At 44.3% G+C, this 12,225-nt stretch overlaps 1 protein-coding gene across 1 annotated transcript in view; it reads right to left on the reverse strand.

The window, feature by feature from the left end:
• The window catches only part of LOC144153454 (beta-hexosaminidase subunit beta-like), a 65,939-nt gene that overhangs the window by 27,155 nt on the left and 26,559 nt on the right, over nt 1–12,225 (reverse strand). The window contains exons 5-6 of the mRNA XM_077685097.1: nt 11,371–11,489; nt 4,004–4,114 (exon numbers count right to left, since the gene is read on the reverse strand). Coding sequence (XP_077541223.1) covers nt 4,004–4,114; nt 11,371–11,489 — 230 coding nt within the window. The remainder of the gene's footprint in view (nt 1–4,003; nt 4,115–11,370; nt 11,490–12,225) is intronic.

Consider the following 12,225-nt stretch of genomic DNA (forward strand, 5'->3'; position numbering starts at 1 on the left):
GCTGCACCAGAGATAATCACGACATACCTATTATTCGATACAAAGGACGACATAGCCTGAAAAAAAAAAATTCCATTCCCATAAATAATCATCAAATGTCTCTGAAATTTTCTTTTGCCACTAGGAAGTGTTTTCATCTATGCAGCACATTTTTGACACATCAGACACCATAGTCGCCGTAATAATCAACAACGTCATCAGCCACTTGTGACTTCTGCTCCACAAAGGCCTCCACCGTTGACTTCTAACCGCTCTTCTGGGTCATCCGGACCCGGTTTTGCCCGACGGTTTTTCCTCCACCGAATTCTAGCGGCTTTCGCTAGCTACTCCCCCCCACTTTCCCTGTGTAACTATATTGTTACACTTTGGTACAATTTTTGGCTGTTCTTTGCATTACACTTCCATCGCAAATTATTTGCTTAGTTCGACACGACTTGTTCCATACGCAATCCTGTTACGGTACAGTCGTATATATGCAGAGGCTGCTTTCCTTTTGGACACATAACACAAGGCCTGGAAATCCCAGGGGCCGCATCCACGGGGTTTGATATGCCACATCGCATTCGCAACGGTCTCGATAGGCTACAAAGTATTCGCAACCGACACTGTAGAGCGACGCGATGATCTACAAAGGAATTCTGGGCGGAAGACTGGGTACACCAACACCACCTACGGGCATCGAGGGCAGCGGAGGTGTCAAGCCAACACTCCTTCTCCCCTCCATCAAAACGGGAAACGCAATGGCCGACTCAACAAGAATCTGCAATGTGTCGAATTGGAAAACGTAGCCGAAGGCGGCACGACAACCATTGCAGTGCTGGAATCAACAGGTGGCCATTATTCCGATCAGTTTCCCCGCACCTCCTTTTACATCCCCAAGCGTTGCTCCTACCAGCCGTCTTTCTCTGTTAGTCAGAAGGACCAGAGCCCTTCAGTGCTTTACTGGTCGCGAAACTTCTCAGTTACTCTATGGGCGTGTTTCATATGCTGCCTTTGGCTTCCGCGTGGTGGCGCCGCCATCTGCATGAAGACATCCTCGGGCGGTGTAGCGCTAGCCAGAGCGACGGGGTCGCGGCCACTTAAGAGTGTTTGGTGCGACAATGATGCGCGGAGAACTTCCTACGCTGTTTATTATTATGAAACTTAATTAGCGCCTGTAAAGGGCGATGTCAAACACGTGTTGTGTCCCGGGCGGCCGTACAAGGGTGAAACGGAAAGAGTTTCACTGTGGTGTTTACTCAGCGACGGCGAACACCATGAGAAACGGAAGCAACCCATTTTGCAGCAAGAGACGGGCGACTTCAGCTTTCACCCCAAGTACGCGCGTGTATCCGAGAAGCCTGTTGACGCCACTGACATTAGAAGTGCTCATTAAATTGCTGTCAAAGTCGATACGGCGTCACTACACCGTGACAAGACTGACGCCGTCCCAAGCGGATTTCCAGCCTGTTTCCAGCGTCCAAGCCGCGACCTAGGGCGCTGACAGGACCACCCGATAAACGACGTCACCCGGCGGGCTCCAAATCGTCCAACAACTCATTACACAATTAACCGCAAACGAAATTGTTCATGCTCGTGTACATGAGCCTACATGGGCATTGTTGAACAGGTTTTGCTCGATTGTCGTACAGTTCCAGCTCCTTTCAGTGGCTGCACCCACATTGTGGGAACATTGGCTGAACATCGAATAACTTCCTTTTTCGATTCCGATTGCATTTCTTTTTCAGAAAAATATTATCAGAAAAAAATAGCAACAGCGTGTGATGAAGAGAGCAACATTCCCAAATGTGTAGGAGTAAAATCAAGCTGACAGAGCAGTGATCAAACGAAATGCGCCTTTTCGCAAGCGTCCTTTACCTGTTGTATAATTTCACCTGATTCGCAACTTAGTAGTCGTGGTTTGATTACCTGCTTGCAAATTTGCGCTGCATATGCCAAAGCGGGCACGTAAAAAAAGGTTGGTAAAGTTGTCCTTGTGATCTTACTTTCCATAGACCGTTGTCGCCGTGCGCTGAACATTATAACGCAAGAAATAAATTTAGTGCGTTTACTCTGGGTTACCCGATTTGGTCCCCAGGTATACTCGGGTTTTCGTTTTTGTAATTTGTGGGAAAATGCATTTTTATCTTTCTTCCCCCGATTTAAAAGCATTTCTTCGGAAATACGCTGTGCAGCCTGTATTTCCGCGTTTCGGTCTCTTCCCTTTCTGCAGCGCACTTAAATCCTTTCATGCGGCTATTGGGCTTTAACTTTTAGTATTATTCTCTATCTAGCGTGATCTGCGTGTCGTAGCTCAATTAAATCATTAATTGTATACTCTGAATTACGTGCATTAGCGTTTTTTGTTCCATTAAAAGTAGCAGCCCCTGACTACGGAGCTCTTGTCTTGATAATGGTTGTAAACTCTGCGTAAAGAAAACCATGGAATTTTCTTTTAAATACGTAAACATAATGATGCGTCCAGAGCCTTTCACATCTCTCCCAAAGTGGACCGTGATAGCACGCGCTAGAAACCGCGGCCGGCTTCGCGAACTCGCCGTATATACAGCGTGAACTCGGCGTCTGGCTTCCCACTTCAGGCGCGAACGCACATGAACTGGCGTGGAGAACAGCACACGAGAAACGCTCAGCAGGGCGTTGTCAAAGGCATTGAGAAGGAGTTAGTGATGCTACGTAGGCGTTGTAAGCAGTGCGGGTGCACTCCTGCCTTAGGCAAGGCTAGCATTTTAGGCCGGGGAAGTACAAAAACCCAAAGGTAAATTTTGGAGGCTTTCTTCATAATGAAAGGGGGAAACAATTGCATCAGTGACAGGTCATTGGTCCCGTCTTGCAAAGAGATCAGCTTTACAAACTCGGTGGTTGTTTGGTAAGATTCCGTTCATGCGACGCATGATAATTAACGCATGCGCAATGCTGTCGCCGGAAGTTATTTCTAGGCGTTCAAGTGCCTTGTTAGAGCTTGTCCCGTCTTCTTTTTCTGTGTCCTGTGTTTACCGCTGGTTTTTCATCCATTCATACAGTCGTACAGCTTTGAAGGGAGTGAAGGGAGTAGGAACGCCGAAGCTTCGGCACGTTAAATCCTACGATCAATCAATGAAAAGCATAGATTCCTTAGAATAATGTGCGACGCTTTTGTTTTAAAAGAAACTACAGGCCTAATGATTTGCATTATTTCCCTCACACGCACTAATGGTACTTCAGACATCTTGCGGTCATTCGTTAGACAAATTTCTATCGCGCGCAATTTGTAATTTCCAAAAATAGCAGTTTTTTCTCAGTCTCCGAGGAAAGCCTGATGTAGCTGCGTGGTAATTGAACAAGTTACCATTCTATGTGGCACTCCATATTCGGCCTGCCTTTTTTACGCACTATATATTTTTTTTATTTTGTCATATGACAATCACGGTTACGCCTCTCCGGCTTATCCAGTAACCTGGTGTTCTTATTTCTTTTGGCGGTAAAGCTTTCGAAATATCTTAAGCCAACTCTTTTTACTCATCGCTGACACATCATTCAGTGATACTTTGTATATGCGCTGATAAATTACTTCTGCTTGGCTGCTTCCCTATCTCGTAATCCAGCAGTTATTCGCTATTTGCTAGTCGCTACATGGCACCGTCTTTGATCTTCTCTTTCTAGTCCAATTACTCCGACTGTGTTCGTTCTATATATGATTGCGACCTCAGTATGCACGTGCATAGTTTAATGCCCGAAGCTCGTTGGGGTTGTCGAAGCGGAAGTGATTTGGAATAATTCTGCCGGTTACCGGATAAACCAGACAATTAATGAAAGCGGCAAAGAACATTTTTTGTTGTTCTTCTCGTCTGTGTTGCAATAAATGGATCTGGTACTGCACTTCGGCTAGGAACCAACGCTTATTCATACGTTGATCATCGAACTTGCCTCGGTAGCAGCGAGCGCTAAACACATGCACGAACGGCTCCCGTTTCAGTTCAACGCAACTGAACTGGAGCTACATGACTTTGCTATTAGGGACACTTACCAGTGTTCTCTTGATCGCAGTGATCGAGATGAAATGGTGCGAAGTGTCGATGCGAAGGCTCCGGTGGGAAAACCTCGGGTAGTCTCGGATGTATGTGCTGTTGACAGCAAACTGCACGTTGCAAATGGAGCAGGAAACGACAAAACGTCTAATTTGGCGGGTAGCCTGCACGGCATTAGTCATAAAACACCTGCGTCAACTGCAAAAACAAAGCCGTATAATACGGAAAGTAAACAGAACATCACTGGTGTGCTTCTTTCTGCATGGGAGATATAACTATCACTTGGGATTTATTTAAAGAGGCCATGAAGACAATCCGATTCCTCACTAGGTTCCAAAGAAATAGCCTTTCATCAATTTTCTCAATTTCAATCTAACCCCAAACGCTGTTGCTATCATCAAGGAGGGCTTCACGTATATTGACCCACTTTCAAAACCTGGACTACACAGTGTAATTGGGGAAGCACTCGCGCCAGAAGAGAAATTGGGTAAGCCGTGTGTGAATTCCTAGCTTTGAAGCTGTATGATCAACCGTAACCAGACGCCACACTAGAAGTGAAGAATCATGCTCTTGGCGGCAGCTTATACCCGTGGCCGCTCGGTGCACAAAATAGTCGCCAAGAAATAAGCAAATATTACCCAAGCAAGGCGGTCAGACAACTACTGGGAACAGAAACCTCACAATCACATACACAATCAATTGAGACGCTCAGCTAGAAGTTCTACAAAGTGCATTAAACTAAAAAAAAATATGTGTGCCGAAATAAGGAAGCAGAGGTCTAGTCGGGCGCGGGCAGATGTTTCAAGACGGTAGTTATAGCTTGTTAGGGTAGTCGGTTTTGTGCAACCACAATGGCGATGCGCGTGGATTCTCTATACGCCACTTTTTTTGTGAAGTAGCCGGAACAGCTATCTGCTACAATGGTGGCACGGCTCACACACGGGAACGTTGCTCAGCACAGAAGTACTCTTTGGTCGATTGTGGGCCAAACGCAAGTACATGTGGAAAAATTACAATGTGTTTTATTTTTAAAAATTCGTGTTTAAATAAATGCAGTGGGCGGGTCCCATAAGGTCAACGTGTAATGAAGTATGAGCCATGGGCGAAATTCGTACAGTAATTACTACGTAGACTGAGAAACTCGCGCGCGTTTCGCCACGGTATTTTTCCTTAGAATTCGATTCAGTTTATTTTCACGGAAGCAGTTGGACGGCTTCCTGGCTAGAAGCTGCTTGAGCATCTTGACAAAGGCGCAGAAGCCGTTACAAGCCACAGCAGACAAGATGCATAAAAACCCTAATAACACAAGGTACCACTTTACAAGGTTTCAAAACATACGTCATAGATCAGCAAATTAGGTAAACAAAAGAAAAGAAACAAAGTTTATAATAGGTCACAAACAAGATTGTAATTTTTGGTTAATGCTCACATAAAAAAATCCATGCCCACTATTCATAATCACTTGGCGAGGAATACGGATGCAAAAGGAAACAGGATATACAACACACTATATATAAGCATTTTCATACACATTTTACATAATCAATAGGTCAAAAGCACGGACGTTAAAACAATCACTTAGCACTCTGGATTTTTTTTACAGTCATAATTGCACGATGTAGGTTCGAAGCTGCCTTCTACTGTATCTAGCTGTTTTTTTTAGTCTGCTTAGCGTCCGGAAACATTATGAGCCAATAATTGAAACGTGCAGTTCGTACGAAAGTATGGTACCACCCATATATTGGTGCAGCGTGTTCTAACAGCCGAAGAATAATTTTGTAACAATACCAAAGAGAAGGCGTAATTAACTGTCTTAGTTTATGAAAAATAAACATTTGCAATAAACGAAATTCACAGATTTCATTGGCTCGTAGTAAGCTATTTACTAGAAATACTTCGCTTGTGTCTATGCGTTCTATATTTGATATGTCACATCTTTTCCCGCATGGTTATAATTCCATTCCCCTTAGTTTTAGGTGTTGTAGCCCAAATCAGATTGCAGTATTTAATGTGTGAATAGACTAATGCGTAGCAAATGTGAAGCTTTGCTTTTATCAGAAGGATACTACGACAACGCGACAGTACTCCCGTCACTGCAGACAACTTTTCCCTAAGAAAGTCAATGTGAGTATCCTAGATCAAGTTTCACGAGAATGTGCTTCTAGAATTTTGTGGTAATTTAAAATGGGCACAGACGAAAATCCTTGTTTGTTTAACTACGGAACGTGACGGCAATCATTTTCGTCGGATTAATTCTCAGTCTATTAATTTTGGGCCGTACAGACACCTAATTAAGAACTGCATTGCATTTTACAATTATTTTATCTACACTAGAACCGGATACAGTAAAAGTGGTATCTCCCGTATAGATCATAAATTAAACGTCGGTGTTAATCCCGACAATCTTATATAACTAATGAATAAAAGGGGACGCAATACACAACCCTGAGGTACTCCATGATAGAAAGGTGAAAGAGATGATTTGGGCTTGTTAACAAAAAAAATTGGTCGCTATACTTCCCTGCGAAAGAGGGTGTCCAGCAAAGCTGTTGTAAACCGCCCAAAATGGGGATGAAGGACGGTATTGGAATGTTTCTTGTCGTCTCTCGCAGGCTTGTTGTTTGCCCTCCGCTAGTGTCACTAGGTAAGGGTACAGCGTATCGGCACTCTTTTCTCTTACTGTACCGTGCCGCCGCCATGACCATTTCTCAGTTCGCATTACGTGACATTTGTTTACACTGCGACGGTTCATGGGCGCCGCCATTTCCTTGTTTATGCGTTTTTGTCGGTCAACACTAGGTGTAGCTTGTTTTCCCTGCTCTGAGGCTGCATGCGACTGACGTTGTCCCGAATGCGAATCAAAGATAACGCGCATAACAGCATTTGAGCAGCACAAGTGTGTCCAAAGATGCCGTTTTGCTGCATCTTCGGTAGCGCTGTTAACAAACGACCCGGTCGAAGTTAACGGCGAGGCCCTATTGGCGGTGAGCGCGAACACAGGCGGCGCTGCGAAGCGCGCCTCCGTGACGTCAGCTTAGGGATTCTCGCAGTTGTCGTCTGCTTCACTCAGGATCGCTCTCCCTGCGGTTTCTTTGCGCTCAGTCAACGTCTGATGCTTGTCCGCACCAGAATTGGCGTGTGGGTAACTTTTTATCATAATAATAGGCTTAAAATCGCATACACTACCTCATGGTGTCAATTAAAGTATAGTTTTAGTTTTAGTTTAGTTTTACGGGAGAAACATTGCCGGCGCCACCCCATTCTTTGCGAAGCCGGTCCTGTGCGGAGCGCGAAGAATCGGAGCTAGGCGTCAGCTTCTCATGTAAGCATTCGAACAAAAGGAACAGTCAGCTGCTAATAACCGACAACAGCGAAAATGGAAGACCAAAACAAATTCTAGGCCTTCAGGGCTGTCGGCTTTGGCAGAACGCATCACGATTCCCGGTAATCATATGTAAGGTAAAACAGTTTTTGCAACCTTGCCGAACGCTCGAACGCGTTTTGTCACATCACTTTACGTTGTCAAGGCATGAAAGTTTGCCGACATGCACTATAGACTGCAAAAACTGTAGGTTGAGTTCCAAATAACCCAGTGTGTATATATGCGCGTGCTGATTCTATACCAGGCATCTAACCAGTGTGGAGGTTTATTGAGCAAAACGAGTCACGTGTTCGTTAAATTTATAGTAACACATATATGTTTGTTAAGACCTGAAGGGATATTTCGGAACATTTTGCACAGCCACATCTTCCCGATATTCGGATATGAGTTATAAGAAAACTGCACTCAAGAGGAGGAGGAGGAGTAAGGGGAGGAGGGGAAAACTTTGTTTAACAATTAAATCGATATGGTTAGTGGGCCGGGTCCTCAGTCCAGGACAAGAGAGTAAAAGTAATTTTCTTCAAATTATAGAACGCCATCCCGAGTAGAAAAGGATTTGTTCTTCGCGCCTGGAAGGGTTGAAAAGCAATAAAGAGCTACTTGGAATTCTTCTTCTGTTTCGAGTCTTGTAATATATGCATGTATACTATTTATTACGTTAGTTAGCGAGTATATCATGCCTTCAACACCGTAATCATGTCATCATTGTTCCAGTTGAGAGTCACTTCGTTATGATAACGATATAATTGCGATAGAAATTCGGAACACAAAAGCCGCCTTCGAGTACTGTGGACCACGTTGTTTAGGGCGCGATCGCGGTGGCGTAGCACAAACCTTCTCATTGTACTTGCATGTGAATAAACAAAGCACGCTGCGGATATGCACCTTCTTGCACGCAGCCGTAATGAAAGCCAATTTGTGAAGAAGGAAATGTATGCCATACAAAATGAAGGAAATATCCACACGACCTTTGTGAGGCTCCCAAACATCCCGAAACCTCCTAATAAGAAGTTGGTGACGGCACAGGAAAATTAATGCGTTGGGCAGAAAAAAAAAAAGCAAGAAACATTAATCCGATACAAGACAACAACGAAAGAAACAGAAGAAAGCCTGCTGTGCGATGAGCGTGTAGAGGCCGCTGCTTGGTACGTAGTATTAGACTGTTGAGTCTTCATAGGAGCATCTCAAAAATACTGCAGGGAAGCCTACGCATTTTGAATACTTATCGAGAAGCTCTGATCGCTGATCCTCGCGAATAAGCAAGAAAGGACGAGTTACACACGATCTTCTGACCGATACTCTGAAGAAAGTGGTTCTCTATCTCTTCGTGTGTTGCAAACTTGTGGGGGATACAGCTTCAAATTATTCAGATGCTTCAGAAGCTGGCAAAATAACTGAGTCGCTAGAAATACGCTTTTTAACGCACTACAGCAACGAAGCGGGCGATTTCCAGTCCAGGCACTGTTGCCCCTCACAAGCGGAGTGTAGCAGACGACAGCGGCGCAAATCCCTAAGCCGACGTCAGAGCCAGGGGGCGCCACTCAAAGATCTCACCGCCAATAGATGCGACAATCTCGCAACACTGATAAGCGCCGAAATGGCCGCCGTTGCTGACTTGCGTGCCGCAGACACTGCTTCATCTCCAGACACTACGCTCGGCTCCTTCGGAGGCACAGGCTGGGTCCTGCCTAGCCTAACGTATGCGCGCGGTATCTTGGGGAAGAACTGCTCTATTTAGTGACACTAGGCCTGCCCGAAGATAATCTGCAAAAAAGTCTTCACCATGAACACGTGGTTGGGAGGTCCCATTGTTAACAGGCGCCTTATCATCCATAATGTGCTTTCGATGCTTGTTTTGTGGTTTTCCTAAACGAATTCTGGGTTCTATGCTGTATCACTGATCAGCCTGACGCATGCGCCTGGCGTCTTGGGCCTTGGGCCTTGGAGTTTTTACCCATGGAGAGCGATTTTGCCCACAGATATGAAACCGTTTGTAGGTAGAGGTATACAGCTTTGCTGTGAAACACATGGCTGTCCGCCGTGCAAGTAAGAGTCAAGCAAGGCCAAAGGTTTTCCGCGGATACCGTAGTGTGTAGGCTTTCTGGTAAGAACTTCATTGCCGTTTAAAACAAACTCCTACTTTCTGAGAAGAGATTTACTAGCTGCAAACAATTCTTGTTCAATTTTTCTTAGAATGTGTTCTTCTTGGTCAAATAAACCCAATTCAGTGAATCTTCCTTCCCGGAAGCCGAATCGGCACTCAGTTTACACATTTTTCCATCGAAGAAGTTTGTTAATCGTGCAAATGTTTTGTTTTCATCCCTTTAAAAAAACAGGCAGAACAGAGATTGGCCTGTAACGTGTAGCATTGATTCTGCCGCCAGCTTTATATAGAACTGACACCCTGGCCCTTTTCATGGCATCGGAAAAATTCCATACTCAATTGCTAAGTCACATATGAGCAAGACGGGAAGTCATAATCTGCGAAACGTATTTAACTGGTGTAATTTCAATGTTGGCAATACCCAGTGGTTTATTATTTCGAAAAACTATAAGCGCATTGTGGGTTTTATGTTCATATGTTGGTTCGAGGAATATGCCGTCGACATAATTGCTATAATGAGTGCTGATATCTGGTGGGCCATTATCGGCTATATTTAGATTAAAAAACTGAGTAATAAAGCAGCCTGCAAGTTCACGGTTACCCACAGTTAACACTTTTAGAACAGAACTGCTAGTATTATGACCTAGGACATTATTTATCCTCTTCCAAACAATATCAGGGCATTGCTGAGTAATATGCCGTTAGATGTGTCAATAATAATTTATTGTATAATGCCGCGACTCTGTCTTCAGCTGCATTCTAAGCCACAGGCTTGAGCTTTGCTTTCGTGCGGGTCCTCAAAAAATCAACACGACGATGCCAACACAAATTTGGTGCGATAATTACGCCCAGATACCTATCTTCTGAAGCTAACTTTTAACCTTGTTGTTCACAGAGTGCGAATGCAAAACTTAAGCCTTCGTTCTAGGAAAGGTCATACACACTGTTTTGTGCAGTTTAGGCTGCATGCACTATTTTTAACACCAAGTATATTTGTTTTCTCCAAGTCGTCTTGACCTGCGACCCGCTCAATTTGGCAATTCATTATTCTGTTACAATCCAGGCTGAACAAATTCTCATATATGGTTTTATTTCCATGGTAATCTCATATACATAAAACATTACCGGTCTCATTACTGCCTCCTGCGTGATCCCTCACATCACACTGATAATGAATGACTCTTCACCTTTACCGACGACGTTCTGCCGCCTTTAATTTTGCTTTTCGCTATTCAGTTACTAACTGGTGGGTTGTTGCTGCATTGCCGCATTGCTGCATTGCTGTACCACATAATTTGCCACAGTAAATTATGTGATACCACATCAAACGATTATTGGAAGTCCTAACGACATGTTCTTGATACTGGTTGGGTTGTCAAGCGCGTCTGCTATCTCATCTTCACAAGCAATTAGATTGCAAGTTCCTTACTATGAAAGAGTATAAGGCATGTTCAAACGATTTGCAGCAGACAGCTGTCCATGATATAGGACGATAATTTGAAACAATTTTGTGGCCCAAATTTGTAAATAGGTACCGGAGAATCAGTTTACAATCCCTAGTTAGGCAACCATCGCGCGAAAACGTTCAAACGTTTTTACTAAACACCGGAACGCTATGCGCGCCCAGGACTTTAACATAACGTTGTATACACCCTTGTTTCGAACAGCGCTAGGGGCTAAGGTACAATGGCATAATACGGCGTGTGCTCCGGAAGTGTAGCGGCAATATACGTAGTGCCAATCATTTTATACTTACATCTCCGTTAGAAACACAGCTTATGCCACCCGACCGCATTTTAGGACATTTTGTTTCCGTAATAATTTATAATTAAACGTGTTTTATGCTCCAATACCTGTTACACACATGTTTCAGTTCTTACCAGATTCTTCCTCACTCCGTAGACAAGCTGGGAAAATGTTTCCAGACCTCGAAGGAGGCCCCACGCAGAATTCGCGATGATAACGCTTTTCTTGGGATTTCCGGAGATGCGGAGGGTATCTGCACGCAGTCAGAACGTATAAAACGAGGGAAATGTCCGATTTTAAGTATAGTAAACTGGCTATAGACGAAAATTAGGTGGGTTGTGATGTCACAGCGGCAGTGTCCAATCACTAAATTTTTGGCTTCGTAGTCCAATCTATCATCCATTATATTTCGTTACGCGTCGATTCGAAGCACACGAGTAAACAACTACGGTCAGAGATGATTGCTTCGGCGCGGGAAGAAAAGAACGAAGACGATCCATTATGGACTCCGGCCATCAAGCTTTCGCAGTGACCTAGACCTTGGAACTGTTTTGTAAATCTACGTTTCTGCGCCACCTAATACATTTGGTGGAGGGTGCATTGTCAATCCCTAGTGTTGCCTTCGCGTTTCGCATCTTCTGTTACTGCCAACATAGAACTGCAGAGTGGGCGGCGCAACCATGGCACTCGATAGAGATCCAAGACTGCCTACGACGCTTGTGACCGTTTCCCACCCCGTTTCCTTCGTAGAAACTTACTCGGCCTTGGTGATTTCCCCTAAACTGGCCGACTAACAAACAGTTAACAGACGTCTGCTAGACATCATTACGGGAATACAACATTAAGCAATTCACACAATAACGTACATAACCGGAGAGGCAAAAACTAATGAGTCTACTATTTTCATTCGTTGTCATCGCTTCCACTCAGTGCAGAAGTTTATACACTGTCGCATATTCCGGGACTAACTGTTCCGTAGGTGTGAAACT

Source organism: Haemaphysalis longicornis, unplaced genomic scaffold (assembly GCF_048455015.1).
Source record: "Haemaphysalis longicornis isolate Haplotype H1 unplaced genomic scaffold, Haemaphysalis longicornis Haplotype H1 scaffold_9, whole genome shotgun sequence".
Taxonomy (NCBI): Eukaryota; Metazoa; Arthropoda; class Arachnida; order Ixodida; family Ixodidae; genus Haemaphysalis; species Haemaphysalis longicornis.